At 45.2% G+C, this 23,587-nt stretch overlaps 1 protein-coding gene across 1 annotated transcript in view; it reads right to left on the reverse strand.

The window, feature by feature from the left end:
* Nucleotides 1–23,587, reverse strand: part of Sorl1 (sortilin related receptor 1) — a 163,470-nt gene that overhangs the window by 137,044 nt on the left and 2,839 nt on the right. Inside the window, exon 2 of the mRNA XM_031345625.1 lies at nt 7,808–7,924. Within this exon, the coding sequence (XP_031201485.1) occupies nt 7,808–7,924 (117 nt within the window). The remainder of the gene's footprint in view (nt 1–7,807; nt 7,925–23,587) is intronic.

The raw sequence follows: 23,587 nt of genomic DNA on the forward strand, positions 1-23,587 counted from the left end.
GGTGGTTCAGAGGTACAGCGTTTGTCTAGAATCCACACAACCCCTAGTACAAGCATACACACATATGCGCCATCAGTATCACAACCCACCAGTGTCTTGTGACTTGATAGCATGGGAGACCATAGCAGCAGCAGCAAGATCCTGGACCCTGCCAACAGACTTGCTTTTCTGCTGCCTCCTGGCTTCTGATAGTACAGTAACCACAGAGACACAGCATCAAAACAACTGTCACCTGTGCACTGTGCACAGGGACAAGGCTGATTCCATCACAGGGACGAGCTTGGGTCAGCAGCATAGCAACCCTACCTGGAGAGCATAATTCCAAAGTCACAGCACAGAGAACACCATAGGGTTTATGAGATCAGGGACTTGCCTAGGAAGTCAACACGGCAGGGGGCTGAAGAGATGGCACAGTGGCCAAGAGCACTTGCTGCTCTTCCAAAGGAATGGAGTTCAGTTCCCAGCACCCACACTCAGAGACCTCACAACCAACCACTTGTAACTCCAGCTCCAGGGATCTAACACCCTCTTCTGGCCTCCTCAAGAACCTACACATGCATAGGTATACACATAAATAAATAATAAAATAAATCTAAAAGAAAAACATAAAAAAAAAAAAAAAACCAGGAGAGAGGGATCCTGACCCAGGCTGCCTGTCTTTGAGCGAGTGATCTCAAAACCACTTTTATCTCAGGTCATGAAGAGAAAAATGGAAGTTGTGGGCTATTTGTAACCTAGACTTTACTGTCTGTGAGATATAAATATAGTATAATCAAGGAATGAAAACAACAAACCTGACAGATGAATATCACAGTGTTATCTTTTTTTTTTTTTTAGTTACTTATGGGAAAGGTAATTGAGGGAGGCATGAAAGGAAAACAGCAGGCAATTTCCAAGGAGAGACTGACTAGACTCAACCCAGAAACCATAGTGTCATCCCCACCCATTTGATTCAACTACAAATAAGCCTTGAGGGTTACCCTAGTCCAACAGGAGCCAAGTTCAGTGCTTAGTGCCAGACACACATAGACATAAAAGACAGGGTCATCAGACAAGGATGGGCCTGTAAACATGTGAATGCTTGCTTGTTAATGAAGCCATGAATGTACAGTTAAGGACAGGAGGCTAGACACAGGGAACAAGGGGTCATTACCATTTAATATGTGTCAAGGTGAAAAGAGGCAGGGTGTCTCTGTCTCTAACTGGGTGTTCCCCAGGACGGTGCTGGCACAGGGCCAGCTAGCAGGTAGCTAGTTCACAGATAACCTGAGTTGTCAGTAAGAGACCAGGTGGAACCTTCTTGCATTCTGCTTGCCAAGAATGGACGTGGGCCTCCCAGAAAGGTTGGGAAGCTGTACCATGCAAACTGATGGCTTCTTAAATAGGAAACTAAGCAAGACCCCTTCATACTCCAACACCCTGTGAGGTGATAATCCACTGTGAGAGGCGCAAAATGGGGCCCCGTGCTGACATCAAAGCAGGGTTTTTTTGTGTGTAATATTCCCTCCTACACATGTAGCCTCTGCCTCTGTGTAGCTTTGGGGTAGCTGGTGTACACAGCTTAGTCAACAAAGACTTATGTAATGAACAAATGTGATTATAAACCAAAGAATGAGTAAATGAATCAATGAACAAAGAGAGTGAACTGAATTAATTGGTGAGTCATGGAGAAGACAGTCTCAGTATCTGCTGTGGATTGGTTCCAGAGTCCCCATGGATACTAAAATCCGGTGACACACGAGTCTCTGACACAAAATAGCATAGAGCCTACGCAGATTCTCCCACATACTTGAAACCATCTCTAAACAGCTTACCATATTTCAGATAATACATATCTTATAATATGTGAATGGATACTTGTTTGCATTGCATTGTTTTAAGGATGACAAGGGAGCGGGGAGGGGTCTGTTTTGTGTTCAGAATGCATACAACCTTCTGCCCTCACATTTTCAGCTCACAAGTGGCAGAATCATGGACAGAGAGTTCAGACATGCAGATACTGTTTCCTTTTGAGAGAATAAAATCTAAGCTCCACAGCTGCCAAGGACTAGGCCAGAGTCACACTGGTAGTAACTGGCATGGCTCTGCCAGTCTCTTGAGGATCCAAGCCTGCTTGCTTGTCTTTTCTCTCTGCAAGTTACCCTCATGGAGATGGTCCCCTTCTCCATACTCATGCCAGGAAGCCTAGCTAGAAGGGAGAAGAGACCCAGGCAGGGAGAATACATAGATTTCCTGAGATTCTCATCAACAGGGCTGCCGCAGGGCATACGGAGGTAAAAAACAAAACAAAACAAACAAAAAAAAAAAAAAAAAAAAAAAAAAAAAAAAAAAAAAAAAAAAAAAACGCCTGCCTCATGACACCTGCAAACAAACTGGACTGTCTCTCCTGAGTCCTACACTTAATCGAGGTTAAGAGGAAGTCCACAAGAACCCACCCTAGCCCTGAAGCCAATCTTGGGCCACTCATCAACCTGCCTCGCCTTGTCCAGGTTGAACCATTCAAACAAGCTATTTTTAGCCTGTCCTTGTAACTTCTTAACTTCTCTTTGGCAGACAGGGAGCCTTCTCAGGGTTGAGGTAGTTATCCCTCCACACTGATGCCACATAAGACCTCTGAGGGTTGGGGCAGTGCTAAATGAGACGGTGGCTTTTCAGTTTCTGTACTGCATCCAGGGGACAAATTCTATCTGGGACCGTCTTCCTCTTACGGCAGCATGATGCTGCTGTCTCACAGACCACTGCCGTTACCAGGAGAACCTGGGCCGACACCCTGAGCTCCCTGTCTGCTGCTTGTACTGCTTGTTTTCTCTTAGATGTGGGGGTTCTCCACTGATTAGTCCCTCTCTGACCTCAATATGACACTGTTCCTCAAAGAAAAAGAAAAAGAAAAAGAAAGAAAAATAAACCTAACATTGGAAGGTTACTAAAACTGCCACAAGGTCCCAAGTAGATCATTTCCTTACCCATAAAGACGATCCTTTGAAGTGAATGATATTCCATGAAGTTCAAAATTATAGAATGATAATGGAGGGGAAGGGGGTAGACTGAAAGGTCAGAAGGCATCCCCACCCCTGGCACTGTCCCAAGCCTTTTATAGCACTACTACAGTCTTAGAGGGTGCAACAAATGCCCAGGTAAGACACCGGCCAAGACGGTTTTCTGAGACTTGGCATGGCATGGAAGCTCACACTTATAATCCCAGAACTAGGGAGAGAAAGGTAAGAAGAAAGGAGGAGTTCAAGGCTAACCTGAGCTACATAGTAAGTCCCAGGCTAGCCTGGACATCAATGTGAGAGGAAACGCCCAAGAAAAGAAAGCAAGAGAAATGAAAAAACGGATTGCCATAAATTTTAAAAATGAAAAAACTCTGTACTTCTAAGCAGCTCCCAGAAAACACGCATGCGGATGACCTACAGACCCTATTTGATTCCCATTCTAGTTTGCTTTCTGTTGCTGTGATTAAAAACATTGGCCAAGAGTAACCCACTAGGGAAGAATGGGTCTGGTTGGCCAACAGGTTACAGCTCACCATCAGGACAAATCAAGGCGGGAATACAAAGCAAGAACCTGCAGGCAGAAGCTGATGCAGAAGCCATGGAGGATGGCTGCTGGCTGGCTGGCTTGTTCCCCATGGCTCCCTCAGCATGCCTTTCATACAAGCCAGGATCCCCAGCCCAGGGTGGCTCCACCCACGGTGTTCTGGGTTCTCCCGCATCAATTATTAATCAAGAAAATGCCCCCACAGAGTATCCTACAGGACAATCAGATGGTGTTTTCTTCTCAATCAAGGTTCCCTCTTGCCAAATGACTCTAACTTGTGTCAAGTTTAGAAAAAAAGCTAACCAGCAAGGGCACCAACCTTTGGGAATAGGGAGTTGTTTGTTTTTGCAGTATTGAAAATCAACCCCGCACCCTTGTACACCCCCTAGCAATTGTTTTACATACCACTGAGCTGTAGCACGAGGCTGTACACACAGCATCCCAACTAGAGAACTGAATACAGTGGGGTCACAAATCACCAACTAGAACCTCTAAAGCTGTCAGTCAAAATAAACTCTTCTCCCTATAAGCAGATTGTCTCAAGAATTTTGTTATAGTAACAACAACAAAAAAGAGACTGGGATAATGTCAATTGCTAGGCTCAAAGTCACATTATAAATGTCAGAGCCAGGATTCCAGCCCAAGCATTCTGATTTTCAGAGGGTCCTATGTTCCATTAGCAAGGATGGGAGTTCTGACACCTAGGTGGTCTAGGAAGAAACCAATCATAAAACCACACTGGTCCACAGACAAGAAGAATGAGTCTGACTATCCCTAATGTCTCGGTTAACTCTGACCCTCTGGTAGATGCTGTCCCTAGGCAGCATTTTTTGGTCAATTACATTGCACCTGAGTACTCCCTTGTGTCTGCTGGTAGCTGGCTGATTGTTTGTTGGATTATTATTTGGGAATGGGAAGTATTGTGTTTGTTTTCTGACTTAGGAACTCACTCTGTAGCCCAGCTTAGGCTTGAACTCACAATCCCTCAGCCCTGTGAGTGCTAGCACCATCGCCTATTATGAAGTACATCATCAGAGAGCAAAAATAAAGAACTGGGCAGAGTCGGGATGAAGAGCATCCTATGCTGCAGTTCTTCGGCTCATGGCAGGGACAGATCACCTTTGCAGGAGACCATCCTCAGCTAATGATTACTGGCGACAGGTGGTTTGGTTCGGTTTGGCTTTTGCTTAAGAGTAAGCCATCTGAGATCCCAGGGTCCAGGCCCAGCCTTGTTTACACACAGAATACTCCTGACCTCAGCCATGCTCAGCCCTTCAGGCAGGTCCTTACCTGCTCACAAGCTCTGTCCCTTCAGATGGGGCCTTTCTGACCCATGCTTCCAGTCCTCTTTAAGGAACATTTGCATGTTCCCTGGCCAGCACCACCGACTAGGCCTCTGAGTCACAGTTTATGTTTGTACTAACTTTTCACATCTGAACATCTCAGCTTCGGCAGCCAATTCTTTAATGCAGTTTGTACACAGAGGAACATTCTGCCATCTCTATTTATTAACTCTGGACATTAAGTTTCCTTTCCATTTAATCTTCTCTCATATGTCATTGTAGAATAATGACTTCCATGAGCTCTTCAAAACACATAAACATTTCCACAAAGTGGGAGCTGACTTGGACAGGCTAGTAATACTTGGGTGGTCAATACTCCTGGTTCACTCAAGACTGAGAGGGTTGGAGATGTGACCTTTTGGTGCTTGGCACAGAGAAATGGGTCTTTCTGGTGATTCTAAGTCAAATCCATGATAGGACCTCTATTTTCATGATGCTTCTCCCCACCCCACCCCCACTAACATGTTGAAAGACCCCTTATGAACTCATTTGTGCCCTAAGCCCCTTTGCATGTCCAACCAAAATATTAAAAAAAAATGCTTAAAAATGTTTACCTACTTTGCAAAGACAAATATCTTTGTGGAAAAAGAGATTATTTTTTATGCATAAAATATCCTGAAGGTTTCTCAACATAGACTAGCATAGAGCTGGCTTTAGTGCCTAAAAGAGACTTCTATTAAGAAGTACTAGACTAACCGTGTACACGAGTAACTACAGAGCATTTCCAGCCAGCAGGCATCTGTACACAGCCACCCAGGTGAAACCATAGCTACTGCTTGCAAACCTTGAACACATTTGTTTATAAAGTGGTCTAAGTTGCTGCCCCAAAACAAGTCCAGCCTTGCACAAGAGCAAAACACCCAGACTAGCCATTATCTGCATTATCCCACGCTCCATGGCTCAGAATGCTCCCCAGGCAGTCTGCAGCCGATGGCCAGCCCTTCTTCAGGCCTCCCTGACTGTGGCCACCCTAATCAACAACTCTAGAAAACATCCCGAGACTCCCTCTGAATATACCCAACCTAGACAGCAGATACACAGACAGGGAGCTCTCATGCTCAGATCACAGAAGCACTTTTAAAACAAGAGTATAGGGAACCTCTGGCCAGAATTCATACAATAGAAGGTCTACAGTGTGTTCTAGGCACAAGGTCACCCTTGTGAAGAAGGTAGACACCCACCCCAAGGCAGAGAAATTGCTTTGTCCACGAGGAGAAACCTGGACCAGCTCTGACCCCACGTTTTTCTTGGCTTATGTGGTACTTGTAAGAACTATATTTTATCAGCCAACTTGTAAAACTTAGCAGTTTTTCACAAAAAATACTTCTGGGTTGCTGGTGAAAACTCAATGGTAGAGAGGTTGTCTAACATGTGCCAGGCCCTGGGTTCCATACCCAATACCACAGAATAAAACCAATAAACTATATGACCTTGTGCTGAAAAATCAGATCTGGCTGTACTGGGCCAGTAACCTGCGTGGCCTCCAGGTCCTGTTTCTGCACTGCCCTGAGAAGTATTTCTGCTGCTTCCTAATGCCTCTCTCCCACTCACCAAGCACCAGATACCACACTAAAATCAAGAGATGGACAATGTTTCTCGAGCCTGTGTCCCTTTCAAAGACGCAGAAATGGCCTACTGTCCAAGGCCAGCCTGGTCTGCATAGAAAGCTCCAGACTCACTAGGGCTACAAAGTGAGACCCTGTCTCAGAAACAAAAACAAAAACAAAAATAAACAAACAAAAAAAATTTGGGGGTGCCCTCCCCCTCATCCTGGATCTTGGGGTCTTGCACAGGCTTCTCCATTTGTAAACTTTGTTTCCATTTCTTCAACCATCTAACCAAAACAACATCATCAACAGAAACAGTGGAAATTAAGAATTAAGAGAATTTGCATCAGGCAGACATGGTGGCTTCTGCTTATAATCCCAGCACTGGAGAGGCTGCAGGACTGCTGTTAAGTTCAAGGCCAGCCAAGAGACAGCTATAGAAGCTATGGAGTATGCTAGAGAGTGAGGCCCTGTAACAAAACAAGCAAACCTGATAGATGATAGATAGATAGATAGATAGATAGATAGATAGATAGATAGATAGATAGACAGACAGACAGACAGATAGACAGATGGATGATAGATATAGATAGATAGATAGATGGATAGATAGATAGATAGATAGATAGATAGATAGATAGATAGATAGATAGATAGATAGATCAAACAGATGGATGATAGACATCAATAGAAATATTGTTAGATATATGGACAGATGATAGATAGATAGATAGATAGATAGATAGATAGATAGATAGATCAGACAGACAGATGGATAATAGGTACCAATAGAAATATTGTTAGATATATAGACAGACAGATAATAGATAGATAGATAGATAGATAGATAGATAGATAGATAGATAGATAGATAGATAGATGGATGGATGGATATGATGGATGATAGAAGATGGAGAGATAAATGATTGACAGACAGACCCATAGGAGATATATAGAGAGCATGGATATACATGCAGATAAAGGGATAATAAATGATGAGTAAAGAAGAAAGAGACTGTCTGTCAACAGATCATCAACCTTGTTGGCATGTGGGAAAAAAACAGCTTAACGTGATCTGGACCAGTTTCAAGTTGCTCAGCCCTGGAGTGCTCTTTGGCACTTAATGGAGCTATCAGTGCAGACCACCTGTGACGTCACAAGAGCCACCCTACACTGCACACATCTCCTTGGATGCCTCCACCCCATCCCTGTTCAGTACACGAGGGATGCACACGTTACTTTCCATCTCTTCACTGTCATATAGTCCATACCATCCATCCCTAACTACCCACTATTTTTTTCTGACAGGACGACCTAGAAGATCAGAAGGGGCATGTCACTGACACCTGGAAGGCCCAGAGCCTCACGGATACTTACATCACTGCTCTTGGGCCTTGCCAATGCCAAGCTGTCTCGGGCTAAGGCCACGATCACGTTGCTTTTCTCTCCAGCCCAGTGCACCACCATCTGATTGTGGGAGTCATTCAGACTGACCTGAAAGAGACCAAAAGGAAATCAAGACCCACGGTGAGTGACAGCCACATGCATTCCAAATCAAGTCTCTTAGGCCTCCTCTGTCATCAGACTCTGAGATGTGAAGTGTGGGGTCAGGGCAGACTCCTCTCACTGCCCTGCAAACTGTTCCATCAGCACCTTCCCCACGAAGAAATGCCAACCCCTTCTGCAATCAGTGACCCTGTGGACTTAACCAGACTACAGAAAATCTTCCTGGGATAGCACTGCCCAAGGGACTCCTTTGCTTTGCTTCATTGTTGTTGACGTCAGTCTCCAGCTATGCTGATCTTTACTCCGTATGTGTGATGTGCACCTGTAAAACTGTAAACTAAACACTGAAATTTCCTGTTTGTTCAAAAAAAAATTCTCCATAGACTTAAAATCATGGGATAGAGGGGGTGCTAGCTAATTGAGAATGGGCAATGAATGGAAGGAATAACTGGTCTTTTTTTAAATTTATATTTACATGTATTTAGCATATGTGCGTGCACACACACACACACACACACACACACACACACACACACACACGTACATAAACATGCTCGTGAGTGTGCCATAGAGGATGTATGGAGGTCAGAGAACAGGACAACTTTCTTGGAGTCAGGCCTCTCCCTTCAACCATGTGGGTTCCAGGAATTGAATTTAGGTTATCTGTCTTGGACACAAGCACCTTTGCCCACTGAGCCATCTCATCCATCAGAGGGAAAACTAAATGTTCTATAGCATGGTAGGATGACTATCATTGAAGACAATAGCTAATTGTATTCAAAATGGAGAAGATTTTAAATACTCTCAACACAAAGAAATGGCTGACTCTGACTGGGGTGCCTATGTCCCAGTTCTCTGACCATTACCTGGTTGCACCAATTATCTCTATTACACACACCCTGAGACAGCTTCACACTGTACCTCAGGAACATGGACTGGTGTGTGCCAATTAAAAGTAATTTAAAGTATTTTTCAAAATTTCACAGGTCAAAAGGTCACATACTTTTTTGAACTTCATTCTAAACCAGTGTTTCGTGGCGGGGGGACGTTACTGCTCCACTTCAGCTAAGCATGAGAGGTGAAAGGAAGGCTTCCTTATGCGGTCTCTCAACCTTCTGTTGTTATTAGGTTTTTTAAGACAGGGTCTCATTGGGTAGCCTTAGTGATCACGATCCACCTGCCTCAGCCTCAGCGCTAAGATAGATAACAATGTGTCATGTAATCTTTTCATTTATTTTCTTTCTAATGTCTCAAATGAGGAAACCTTTTCTCAGATCTGAACAGAAGTAGCCTTTAGATTACAGCTAACAGAAGTCCCCAGACTTTCGATTTTGTAAACCAGCAAAATAAAAAACAGAATATATAAGCCAACCAACCAAGGACTAAGTAGCCATTTCTGTTTTACCCTGTGAGGATGTGGATAAGCCACCATGTCGCAGCTTGACCACCTACTCTCTTGGTCTACGTTCTGAAGATACCATAGACTCTTGCCCAGCCTGAGATAGCAAGGTGTATGTCCCTAGAACAGAGTTCTAGACAGAAGACTTTAAGAGATAATCCTTAGGACACTATACCATGGACTACAACACAGTCCTGGCTTTTTTCCCATCCACAGGTGGCAACTGTGGATCCTCATGACCCAGACGCAAGCAGAGAAACAGGGTAGAAAGAACCTGGGTTCCTGACTGATAGACAGGCCTGCCACTGATCAGGAACACTCCCTCTGAACTGATCAGAATTGAGAGCTATATTGATGCTAGGAAACTTTCAGGGTTTGTCTTTTGAAACTGAGGAAGGATATAAAGGGAATAAAGAGCCATTCACTCTTTCAGCTCTCTCCTGCCTCATGGGAAACTAGCTGTGTGGCCTTTTCTCCTTTCCCTATTGTGCCTGTGGCGATACCACTCTGAACACCTCAGTTCACCATGCACTGACAGACATCAGCTCCAAGACTCACTTTCCAGAACACTTGAGCTCTACACGTCATTCAACCTGTGGGGACACTGACAAGCTCCGGGTGCATCACTGAGAAGCTGGACAAGGCCTCTGCAAACCCAGAGCTCCTGCAGAGTAGTCTGAAATAAGCCCAGTCTACTGCCAGCCTCCAGAGTCATCTCAAACCCACAGGCTTGGAGGTGGACCTTAACGGACTCAGCGCCCACCTCTGAAGTCAGAGAGCTCACCTGCCTGCCTGGCCCCAACACCAGATGTAAGGCTAATGAAAAATTCAAGTTGAGTGAGCCCATACTTCTCCCTGTAGAGCTCTAGCAGAAAACCCACCCCTCTCCACAGCTCCACCCTCTTCCTTTCCCTTCCTCCTCCACCCTGGTGTTCCCCACCCACTCCTGGGGGGGTTTGGGGGGTGCTCTCAGATGTCACAAGGGAGAAGAAAAACACCTGGGCCATAAACTTGGCAGCCAGCCCCACCAAGGAGCTAACTAATCTGCAATGGCCCTGCTTTGGGTTTTAGGCACCTGCATCTAATTTGATCCAAGAACCAAACATTAAAAACTACCTGAAGAGAGACAGCTTCAAATAAAAAGACACCATAGATAGATAGATAGATAGATAGATAGATAGATAGACAAACAGATAGATATACACATGTATACATACATATATCTCATTCTGAACTGCACTTCTCATTACCAGTAGATAAGTCCAGGCAAGCATCAACAGAAACATGCAAATCAAAAACAAGAAATAAATTAACTCAAAAAAAAAAAAAAACAAAACAGCTAAGGGACTCCCCCATTCCCCTCCCACCCCCCAGCAAGTCAAACTTTCCTGTAACTTTCTCTTCACTTCCCCTCCCTTCCAACCTAGGAAGAAACTGGAAATACTGCTGGATCAGAAGCCCACCAGCACAGACACCTCCGACACTCAGGCTAAGATCCTCTCACCTACAAAGCCATCTGCACCCTAGGAACCAGAGAGGAACAAACAAGACACCTATGTAAATGGCATTCAGAAAGGGGGTTAGGAACCTAGGTCGATCACCCAGAGTTCACATGAGGTCTGAGATGAAAAGACCCACCTATTTTCAACCTGACCATCCTCAAAGACAGGGTCGAAGCCCTCCCTCTGGCAGGTTAACAATCAGAGGACACTTTGAACTGTAACAAAGTGTTACAGGATCAGAGTGGGGAAGAGGTCTGACCACACTTGCTGGGGTCTTTGTAGCAGAGGACATAGGTTTTGTTAACTGATCGTAAAGGATGAGGGATTAAATGGGTACAGAAGAGAGGAATCGAAATATTCCAGGGTGTTCTTATAAAGAGAGAGCCCCTGAAGGGCAAGCTTGGTGGAACACTGTTTTGTTTTTTTTTTTTTTAAAGCCCTTTCTATCTGATGTCCCCTTTATTCCTAAGAGCAGACTGGAAAAGGGCAGCCCAGAGAAGGGAAAGAGGAGGCTCCCTGGCAAGCAAAGGCTTGTCCAGGGGTCACCAGGCACTCATACAAACAGTTCAGCTCCTTGCCTTGGCAGAGCTGTCAAGCATATCCAGTCATGAGAATAACTCCCTGGTGAGTCACCACTAATCTTCAAGGCAGCCCGGGTGCCCATCCCCCCACCCCCAAAGCACAGGACCCAAATCAGTAGCAGGAATCGATGCACCCCAAGGACAGGCAAGGGAGCCAGGAGAGGGAGGTCTGCAAGCCATAAATTTTATTAAGGTCACGACACGCAGTCTATTTTCCTCCTGTCCATAGCTGTACTACAGGAAAAGGCAGGATGCAGTCCCTAGGGGACTGTGACCAAGAAGCCAACAGCCCGCCAGGGCGGCCCACAAGATCAAGAACGCACAGATTCCTGTGCCTGGATCCCCTTGGTGATTTCTAGTGTGTTTGGGTCCTTTGCCCGGCTGCATTGCCTGCTCTCCCTATCACTTGCCCTCTACAGCAGCTGCAGGCTTACAGACTGGTTCCACCAGCCTCTCCCACTTAGTTCCACAGGCTGATCTAGGAGACACTGGCCTGCCAGTGGGTGGGAGAAGGTGGGAGTGTGACTTTTCCAGGAACATAACCTTGATGTGTAGTCAGTCATAACCATAACCCCGGGGTGTGAACAACCTTCCTTCTCTTGTCTCTGGCTCACAGGGCATAGCTGGAGCCTGATAAATGAGACGCAATTAAATGGGGCTGTAAAGGCAACAGGGAGGGGCTGAGTGCCTGCTGGGGGTGGGGGTATATGATGTATTTACAGGGATCTCTGAATAAAACTCCATCTTAGATAACAATAAATCTGTAGGTCTGTCAGACCTCTGGTAGGCTCACAGGCAAGAGGTTTAAGAGAACCCCAAGAGGCTACCTGGTCTAGGATGAGAGCCCTGGAGGTAACTCATTCAGGATCAGACTGCCAGAGGTTGCTCACTCTAGTATCAAACTCAGAGGTAACCCTGTTCATAATCAAAAATCCTAAAAGCTACATGGCCCAGGATCAGCATCCCAGGACTCACCTGGTTGAAAAACAGAGTCCTAGAGATCCACTGCCCAAGATGAGAAGCCCCATAAGTTCCATCCATAGGTACTTAATTAAGAAGCCCTTGGAAGGTAGCCCATGAGTAAGCATTTGGAAAACACATAGGAGTCTCTAGCTCATTTGGAAGATGATGAATCTGGTCTGTTCCCTTGTTTGCAGGTAGTGAGAAGCGAAGAAAACACTGTGTTGGTGGGTGAAAGAGAAATCAGCCCAGTCTTTGACAGGGAGCTGGGGAGAGAGAGCTATCTTTTGGAATTTGGCATGGTTGTTGTTAATGAAGACTCTATGTGACGCTAATTCATTGCTCTAATACAATGTGCCAGGCACAAAAGGTCACATACTGCATGACTCAGTTTATATAAAATACCCTGGGCAGGGAAATCCACGAGGACAGAAGGCAGATGTGTGGCAGCCAGGAGACTGAGGAAGCGCAGAGGAGGATGTAACTGTAATTTTCTTTCGGATGTGGAGAACATCATGGAGGCAGACAGAGAGGATAGATACACAATGCAGGGATGTACCAAATGCCACTGGATTGTCAATGGCTGTTATGTAAATGTCACCTCATTTTAAAAGCATTTCTATGACCCGGGTAGAACACTACACTTCTCAAGTGCAGATCCAATACCTAGGAGCTCCTGCTTGTAAGTACTTGTTTCCTTTCAGCTCACGGTGAGCCCTGATGCTACCAAAATATGCATTTCAAAGGAGTCATAACAGAGGCCAGCTGGGGACAGGGTCTCTGGCCAAAGCAATACTTCAAAGCGCTGTAAACAGCAGCCTCTGCAGAGTCACAGCATCCACATCAACCTTGCTGTCCCCAGCTGGGGTGACTGTCACAGGCTCTCAGGCTCAGCTCCGGACTATTAGCTACTGCAGGCTCTCTGCAATCACCCACTCCTTGGCATAGCTCAGAGTCTTTGTCAAACATCACCACCCGCTCTGGCCATCTCTCGGTCCCCCAACATGCCCTAGGGATCTAAGGGATATGAAGGAGTATCCTAGGGGTATGAAGATCTGATTCTTACTATTGGAGGCTAGGAAGGGGGAAAGCAGGGCAGAGGAGAATCTTCTGCTGTCTGTTCCTTGGGCTCTGAGTTGTTATAAATAGAAGGGAGGAAATAAATTGCTAAGTGTGTGAAGGAAGTGCTGCACATCCCCATGAAGTGCACACTGAGGTCTGCTAGATGCCAGGCACCCTTGTAGGTCTTTAACCCTGTCTTACCTCTGTGAGGATACCAAGGGCTTCTGGGAGAAATCAGGGTTTCAGAACTGAAAACGGGATGAGGGATTGTCAAGAAAGCCACCAAACTCTGTATGGTCTTAGATCCTTACTCAGGAAGACGGGAGCCCCTTCATGGAATGGGCCCCACCTCTCCCCACTCATTTCTTCTGCCATTATCTCCTTCACATTGGCGAAACACGAAGCTGAAGATGTCCTAGACACCCCAGCTCCAGCTCCATATCATCATGCCCCCCACATGCTTGTTTCTAGAACAGACCTTGAGGTGCTACAAACAAGGCAGCCTGGTCCGGTTCTCTAACTCACTGGCTATAAAATACAAAGAAGTGGTGGTTGTAGTAGTAGTAGTTGTTGTTGTTGTTTTAAATAAACAGAGATATAAAATAAACACCCTTATCCTTCAACTCTGAGGATTGAGTCAGTACCCCCAAGTACCTGACACCACAGGGACCCTGGAAACCAAAGATGGATTGCCCATGTCCAACAACAAGGTTTTTTCCAACAAGGCGACCTAAATGTGAGATATGCAAATCAGCTCCCAGTGTCCCCTTTCCAGACCAAGTCTCCACTATATTTAGAAAGCTCATTACACTTCCTGGACTTCCTACCTCAGGAGAACTGAAATTCAGCATCTGAGTGCTCCCTGAAGACAGCCCTGTCTGTGGGGTCAGCACACTCACTTGACCTTGGAGTTGGCTCAAGATTTGACCTGTACTCACAGAGCTCGCTAACCACTTAGCTGACAAAGTCATGCTGCATATTGTATAGATGAGGAAGCAAAAGAATGACCTTGTACTAACACCTGACTTTTCACTACCATCTTCACTGGAGCTGTGAGGTTGCCATAGACAGAGAGATGCATAGGGGGGGAGAGAAGAGGGAGGAAGGGGAGGCTTTTCTTCCTACCACACCAGAAGGACAATAACCACATCCTCACTGACTTGCATGATCACCTCTACCTGTCATTCACTGCCATATGCCACACCCTTCAAGTGAACACTGTCACTAGACAACGGCATGTCTTGTTCCAGGAGTGCTCTAGAGTAAAATGAACCTGGGGGCAGTAGGAGGGGGTGGGTAAGATAATAACGGAAATATCAGAGTCCGAAGGAAGCTCAGAGAACATCCAACAACAGCTGACCGGAGAGGCTCTGCTCTGAGATTTACAGAGAACATTCCTTAGTGCCTTAGATGTGACCCAGGATCTCCAATGCTAGGCATACAAACACAGTAAACATCCCCAAAGTATACAAGAGAAGCCAGCCCCATATGGCTCACCTGTCTCATGCACTTGCTCCTTTAGAGACAAGAGTCTAGCTGTGTAACCCAAGCTGCCCCAGAACTTACCATGAAGTTCAGGCTGACCTTGAACTATCAATTCCCCTGCTCCACTTCCCCCAAAGGTACTTCTACTATCCTGGGGGGGGGGAGGTTCCAGGCCACCCACTTTCCCCAAACTCTCTTATTTGGCTCCCACAGCTTTGCTATAAATAGCTGCTTACTTCGCTCATTCAATAAATGTTTATTGAGCATTTACTGTAATCCAGATGCTACACTAGGTGTTAGGAAAGCACCAGATTTCTCTCCGCCTTGCCTCGCTTCTCTCAAATTAGTAGAGGAAGAAGCACCAAGCAACAACTCTAATGAGTGCTTAAACTCCATGTGTCAAGCAGAGGCCCTGACTTCATGTGGAGAGGACAATGGCACTTCCTGGAAGAGCTAATAAAACCAAAGATGGAGAGGGAGCAGTTAGGAATGGAAGACTGGGATAGAATCAGAGGCACACAAACCTAGGGAAGAAGAAGACCCAGAGATTAGAAGAGCCCTAAAATCTACCATCTTTGAAAAAAAGTTAAAACAGCAGTGTAGCCAGAATAGCCTAGGAAGAGAGGAGGTTATATGAGAACTAGGGGGCTTAGGGGAAGGAGACTAAAGGATTATTACACAGAAAAGGAAGAGAGAGAAAGAGAGAGAGAGAGAGAGAGAAAGGAAGGAAGAAGAAAGAGAAAGGAAGGAAGGAACGAAGAAGAGAGGAAGAAAAAAGAAAGAAAGAAAGAAAGAAAGAAAGAAAGAAAGAAAGAAAGAAAGAAAGAAAGAAAGAAGGGGAGGGAGGAAGGAAGGAAGGAAGGAAGCAAGGAAGAAAAAAGAAAGAGAGAGAGGAAAGAAGGAAGAAAGAAAGGAAGAAAGAAAGAAAGGAAGGAAGGAAGAGAGAGAAAGAGGGAGGGAGAGAGGGAGGAAGGAAGAAAGAAAAGAAGGAAGGAAGGAAGAAAAGAAGGAAGGAGGGAAGGAAGGAAGGAAGAGAGAGAGAAAAAAAGAAAAGAAAGAAAGGAAGGAAAGAAGGAAGAGAGAGGGAAAGAAGGAAGGAAGTAAAGAAGAGAGAAAGAGAGAAAGAGGGAAGGAAGGAGGGAGGGAGTGAGGAAAGAAGAGGGGAAGGGGAAGGGGAAGGCAGTGGGGAGGGAGGCAACTGGAAAGCAAGCATGATTCTCTACTCAAGAGGATCCCCTATGTATTATGCATAAGAGACCATAGTGTCACATAAATTTGGAACAAATCAGAGGCTCAGTTTGAGTCTTCATCTCCACAATTCACTAGCTGTCTAACTTGGGAAAAGTCTCCTCTCTTTCTGAGCTACAGAATATTCATCTGGGATAGAAGAGAATAGTAACTCTTTCCAAGTTCACAGGGCTGTTTGCAAGAAGCAAACAGGATATAAACCAAGGATGTGTTTCGTAAACCTCGACATCCAAAAGTGTCGTTTATTTCCTCATCCCAGTGACTTTCTGCCCAAATCAGCCATTCTTTACAGCACAGCTCCACACAAAAACTGAACATTGGCATCACCGGGCCTGGAACCTAAGAGCAAGACATGACGTGTATCAAATAATAAGATAACACATACTACACTGACTTTTGAACTCGTGGCTATGGACACTTTTGGGAAGCCTGGCCCATGCTTGACAACAAGGCTCAGAAAGGAGGCCCAAAGTCCAAGTCCCAAGTTGTCACCACTGAGGTGACACTACTCCCCAACAAGGCCCTTGCCCCAAAGGCACAGCATTTAAACCTGTCATCCCAGAGCAGAAGACCCTGAGACCTCATTGCCAGCTCCTTTCCCACACTGAAAAAGAAACACAAATGAGACAACTAATCCAATGGGTACTTGCAGCCTCCCAAAGCCAAGGAAGGCCAAGTTCTCAGTAACAGGAAATGGCCTGGAAACTACCAGAGAGGCTCAACCTGATGACAGGAGCTGGTCACATCTCTCTTCTGCCTGCCTAACTGTCTAACTCTGTTTTAACAGCTTGTTCACCTCTCTGCAACTTCTCACAGGCACACCTAATGCTTCTCCTGCTTGGTCTCTGCAGGAACCCTGTCCTCTCCACCCCGGCACACCTCGCCAACTGCAGCAAACCCAGTGCACAGTTAAGGGCAAGATGTATTTTTATAACTACTCAGTATGGGACTTCCAGAGAACTAAATACACACAGATGAGGTAAATTTTAGGTATGGTGTCACGTTACTCAATTAATTGGACACAGGTCTCAAATATTTAAATTCCTTCAACCAGTCTCAGCTTCCAGATAGCTTACCCAGCTCCATTCTGTCCCCACTACCTAGAATCAAGGGTCCCTTCTTCTAAGATCCTTGACCTGGACCCAGGAGGTCAGTTTTGAGCTTCCTAGATCTCGGGATTGTCAGGCTTCAGCTACCATGAACATCTCAGTTAGCAGACAGACAAAATTCCATGGGGTCCAGGTCCAACGAGCATCCAGGGTGACAGACTCTCAGCCAATTTCTTTCCAAAGTGGCTTCTGATAGTGTGAGTGTGTATATATGTTGTGTGTGTGAGATTGTGTGTGTGTGTGTGTTTTATGTGTGCGTTTTATATGTGTGTGCATATACATATATGTGCATGTATGTGTTTCTTGTGTGTGTGCTGTATGTGTGAGATTGTGTGTGTGTGTATGTATATGTGTCTGTGTTTTGTATGTGTGTTTTAAGTATATGTATGTGGTATATGTGTGCATAAGTGTTTCTTGTGTGTGTGTGTTGTATGTGTGAGATGGTATGTGTATATATATCTTTGTGTTATATGTGTGTGATGTGTGTGTGCATGTGCACATATGTGTTTCTTGTGTGTGTGTATTGTATGTATGAGATGGTGTGTTTTATGTATATGTGTGTGGCATGTGTGTGTATGTGCACATATGTTTCTTGTGCATGTGTGTATGTATTGTACTGTGAGATGGTGTGTGTATGTCTGTGTATTTTGTGTGTATGTTTTATGTATATGTGTGTGGCATGTGTGTGTATGTGCACATATGTTTCTTATGCATGTGTGTGTGTATTGTACTGTGAGATGGTGTGTGTGTGTGTGTGTGTGTGTGTGTGTGTGTGTTTTAGCAGGATACCATCCCTCAGTTTACAAAGGGGGATGAAAGATGAAACATGTTTAGAGTCCTACAACGCTCATTGGCTCTTACCTCATACTCCACATAAAAATGACCCTAGCCACCTTCCCCAGGCTGCCCTCCAGTCAGCAGTGAGGGGCAAGCTCTCCACACTATACATAAGTCTTCTTTCAAAATAAACAAAGCCCTTATAGTCCTCCTTGGGTGTTTTGTTTGGGTTTGCTTTCTTTTTTTTTTTTTTTTTTTTTTTTTTTTTTTTTTTTTTTTTTTTTTTCTTATTTTCTTTTTAAGGGAGGGGTAGCCTCGTACATTGGTCTCTACATGGCACAAAACACATTTGATATCCTACGTCTTTTTATTGCCCTTGTCTGCCACTCAGATTTGGGATATAATCACATCAGCCTGCCTTTCTGAGAATTCGTAGCTGTGTTTTTAATCTAATTCAGGGGCCTGGAGATAAATCATCCTGAAGGGTCCCGATTTTCCAAGCCAAGAGCCTGCAGCGGCGGCAGCAACAGCAATGGCATGCTAAGTTAAAGGGCTGGCAAGAAAGGAGGGGGAGCTTCAATACAGTGATGGAGACCACACACCTCTATTGTTTGTCTTTGTGCCAGCCTGGAGGGTCGAAGGGATGGAAGACAGACCTAGGACCACTGGGTAAAACAGTAAGAGTACGGGAAGTGGAGGACAGGGACAGAGAGGCTGCACTCATTGCCAACAGCTCCCTGCTATGTAGGACCAGAGGGATCTGCACACCTCTGCACACCTCAGCACAGCTGGGGTAGCCCTGGGCTGTTAGCATGAGCACAGCACTAGAGAAGAGGCACTCAGGTTTAAAGAGTTCGTCTGAAGGGTCAGCCTTCCACGGGGCTGATGGAAGGATGCAACTGTGCAGAGGAATGTCCCCCCCACCACCACCACAAATGAACACAGTGTCCACTTGTCCTCCACAGTGGCCCATGCAGCCCACCCTAGCCACTGCAACTTGGCCATCAGCAGCCTCCACCTAGGGTTTGTTCGAAGCGCTCAACTCTTGTTTCTACTTCCCCTATCTATGTTCAGTCTCTCTCTTGGGTGAAACAGAAGATGCCTACAGCTCAGATGCCTAGGCCTCCTTCCACTTAACAGAGGTCTGCTGGCAGGCAAGACAGCAATAGCCAGGCCCTCCACGTGGCTATTAAGCTTTCAATTCATTAAAACTACTCGAAAAGAAATTCAGCTCTTCAGTCACACTCCCCATAGTTCAAGTGTTCAGTGGCCATGTATGCCTAGCAGACATGCTGAACACACAGTTGTTCAGCACTGCTGAAACTCCAATTCAGTAATGTTCCATCGGAAGATCAGATACAAGGACAGAACACAGGATCGGATAGCTCTCTGCTAACAGCAAGAATGGGGCTTGGAGTCACCATTATATTTAACAGTTGTTCAGGGCTGAGGGTCTATCTCTTAGAGAAGCATGTGCTTAGCATGCACCAGGCACGCACACACACTATACATAAGTCATTTTTATGTGGAGTATGAGGTAAGAGCCAATGAAACACACACATACACACACACACACACACACACACACACACACATACACAATTACCCAGTGGACACCTGAATTTTGTAATTACTCTTTATTTCACAATGGTAGTTATGACTGTTACCAAGTCCCATGCTCATAGACTCCACTCTACTATACACAGAGCATTGCTGTCTTCCGATTTCAATTCCCAGCATCTTTCCGTAACGTAGGATATATCCCACCTCTTGACCCCGGGCAGCAGCCCACCCTGATTTTTCCTGCTTTCTGGCATCATCAGCTGCTCTGATGCCACCCAGGCCACTTCTTCGAAGGCCTAAGGTTCGCAAGTCGATAAACCAATAAATTAGGTCGAAATTAACTGTGACTCATTTTAAACTGGGGGAAATTGATTTTTGCCCGTACGTGGCTGGACTGAATATGCCATCTGCTAGCAGATCGTGGCCTACCTGGAGATTGCACAGGAAGGCTGTGTTCTCATTAACAAAGAAAACACCTCCTCCCAGGAATCCCAGGAAATTTCCAGAGAAATACCAATCCCCAAACGTTCAAACCAAAAGAGACTGAGCTCTCCTTTTCATCACATAAATTTAACACTGGGGGAAAAAAATGAAAGAAAGGTCCACAGAACACCCCAGCTTTAAAACAGTTCTGTGTAGTTACCTATCAATTATCAATAACTGTCAAATATTGTAAATGCTACAGTCACTGGCTTTCCTGGAATACATTTATATGGCCATTTCCCCTATTGGTAACATGAAGAATGCAGACTCATTTAATATTCACCTGAGCAAATTTTAATTAAGAAGGTAAACTGATGCTTTAAAAGAGAAACTAAATAAATATGCAAAAGCAAATAAAATTAGTTTGGCTATTTCATTCTTTACGGAATATTAGACTACCCCTGCATCTCTCTTCAATGGACCACACAGGGCTTGCTTGCCCTATGGCCACCCTGGAATAAGAAGGATGCCCACAAACAAGCCTGTGATCTCTAAGGAAGAAGACTCCAGACGACAATACAAGGCTCCAACATCAGCTGCTCTTTGCCTTCTGAATGCAGTGCTGTTAAGATCTGCCTCATGGATCCAGGTCTCAAAGCAATTTACTAAGCAAAGCACTGACTTCATTTTACAGGAATACAATGGGAAGAGTGTCAAAAAGAACACGAGGCTAAGGTCTGCAACATGCTCCCTGAATTCTGATGTCCTCACAAAGTGGGGTTCCACTCCCCTAAAGGGCTGTTGAATCCTCTGCAAGCTCGGAGGGGGCTCTGCAGTGGTGGCCTTCTGGCCCACGGGAGAAAAGCAGGAGGGCACTCTTATACCTGGCCTGGAAAAGGAGTAATCATCTATTTTACATGTGACACTTCAGGTGACTTCCTGACTACCCATAGTCACTACCCCACAAATAGATTTAGAGTTTAAATTAACCTCATTATTCATGACACCAAGGGCTAACAGGTAACAAAAGGCTGCTGACAACTCGGTTGTGTGTGCACAGACACACACAGACACAGACTGTTTCTGTGAGGAAATCGTAACAAACACCCGGCAGCAAGCGTTACCAACTGAGAAGGGGCTTGTGATACATGAGAACTCAAAAGGATTCACCTGTCTCCACACATTCCTTCATACGCTTCATACAAAGCGTAGCAGGCATTATCTGCTGAAGACTATGGAAGCTCAGTGGGTAAGTTCTCTTCCTATCCCTCGAATTCTCAGTGTCTCTCCTTGGACCCCTTTTCTCTATCCCTTCCACCTCTAAGCCTCTACTGTTCCTGGCTCTAATCTACCGATGAACCAAACAGTGCAGAACACAGCCCAGAACTCAATTGAAGGGATATAGGTACAACCAAGAGAGGTTTTTCAAGGTCACATCCCTTACCAACCCAAGAGGCCAACCAGGTCTTCCCCTACGCAGAACTCAGCTTGGCACAGTCAGCATGCTGCCTTCTCAGCTTCATCTGGAAGCCCACAGGTCAAGCATCCTAACTTCAGAATCAACCAGCCAATTCTTTCCCAAGCAAGTATATCGTGTAAGAATCAACACCAGAGTGATCGAAAGCCAAACAGTACTCTTTCACCAAAGGAGGCCTTTTGTCCAAGGCCCTTGTGCTGTAATGGACACTTTGTTTTTAGTCTCAAACCAGGACACTGTATCCTCCCCGTCCTCTAAAATGCAAGAATTATGAACAGAGAGCTTGTTGCAAGCAAAATAAACCTGTAAATCCTGTTAGGCTTTGTGCCTCATTCCAAAGGATTCCCAACTCTCCTCCCCCCCCCCCCCCCCCCCACACACACACAAAATAAAAATACCATTAGCAAAAACCAATAACCAATATGAGAGCCCTAAAAGGGAGAATGCTGTAAAAATAGAATCCTAGGTCTTTATTCGAATTAACTCCCAGATAGCACAGAAAACCCAGGGCTACACTCCCAAAGGCCATCTCATTTGCTTCAGCACCATGGAGTGAGCCAAAGCATTTTGTCAGTCTGTAGCCTTCCCTTGTTCCTGCTTATAAATAACTTTATATTACTTAATGTGCTTCCCACTCTCTACGCCTCTTCCTCCAGGTAGAAAACTGGTCCACAGATGCTTATCAAGGGTCTCCCATACAGTGAAACACAGAGAAGGAGCAAATCCTGGCCCCCAAGGAGCACACAGGGAGACAAGGCATTAATTATAACCCAGGGCAGTGAGGGGTGGAACCAGGCACAGAACTGTTCCCACAGAGCTGCAAATACTCAGGGTCTGGGAGGACTGGAGAACAGAAAGGGGGTTCTCTAAGCAAAGAGAGAAGTTGAGGAAGTTGGGAAGAACCCAAAGCAAGAGTGATTGCAAAGAATAGGCAAGAAAACAGTGTGGCAAGAATTATGTACTCAACTGGACCTGGTAACACACTCCTCCAACCCCAGTACTGTGGAAGCAGAGACAGTAGGAGCGCCAGTTAGAGGCTGGCCTGAGCTTTAGGGTAAGTTTCAGGCCAGCTTGGGCTAAATGAGACCCCCACACACACACCAAAACAATTTAATATATAAATTAATTAAATACATTTCTATATTATTAAATCATTAATAATATGCATAATTACCAATAAATGTATTAGTGATTATTATCAATAACAATTATATATAGTATATATTTAAAAGCTATTGCTTCCGCCTTCTTTAATTTAACCATTTTAAAGAACAGGCCTTCCTTGTAAAATTTGAACTTGCGTAGAAAAACCTTACTGTCTAGTTTGTTGGACTCTACTATTACAAATGTGTTTCTGGGTGATCATGTCAGAACCACTCTCCCCATATTAGAAAGTCTTCCTGGGAAGAAAATCCTGAGAAGGAATATAGTCAAAATAACAAAATCTTTACTCCATAAAGTGAGGAGGGTAAGAGAAGGGACACTCCAGTGTGACATGCCAACACAGGCTCCTTTCTCAACCAAAATTTCCCTAGCAAAGCCTTCCTTCTGTCCCCCCTTGAGGCTAGTGGCCTTCTCACCACCTCCCTGGCTTCTGCTTCTAGCTCTGACAAGTGTTCCCCCTACTCCCTCACCCTCACCAAGGCCGAAGGCCATGAAGGCAGAGCACCTAAGTCTCCCTGTCACCAGCTATCACCCCATGTCCAGAGCCTCACTCAGCCAGGTAAGCCCGCCAGTGTAAGGTCAGGGCAGGTACAGGTCTGCTGGTTACCACCTGTTTGTTTACAATTGTTTTCTTCTTTGTTTGCTGCTTGTTTGTTTTGAGAAACACATCCCCTTCAGACAACTGTAATTATTTGGGTTTAAAAATCGAAGGGAATTTATATAACTTGGTGCAAGGCAAGAGTTCAAACGAGCATACAGATTAATAATAACACAGTTGCATTTGGGGGTGGTGGAGGCACTATTCACACCTGGGTATGTCCCAGGAAAAACAGAGGCATGCACATAGCCACCTCTGCTACAGAGGTGATTCCAAATAGACATGCATTACTCCAGAGACCCA

The sequence above is a fragment of the Mastomys coucha genome, unplaced genomic scaffold, assembly GCF_008632895.1.
Source record: "Mastomys coucha isolate ucsf_1 unplaced genomic scaffold, UCSF_Mcou_1 pScaffold23, whole genome shotgun sequence".
NCBI classification, from domain to species: domain Eukaryota; kingdom Metazoa; phylum Chordata; class Mammalia; order Rodentia; family Muridae; genus Mastomys; species Mastomys coucha.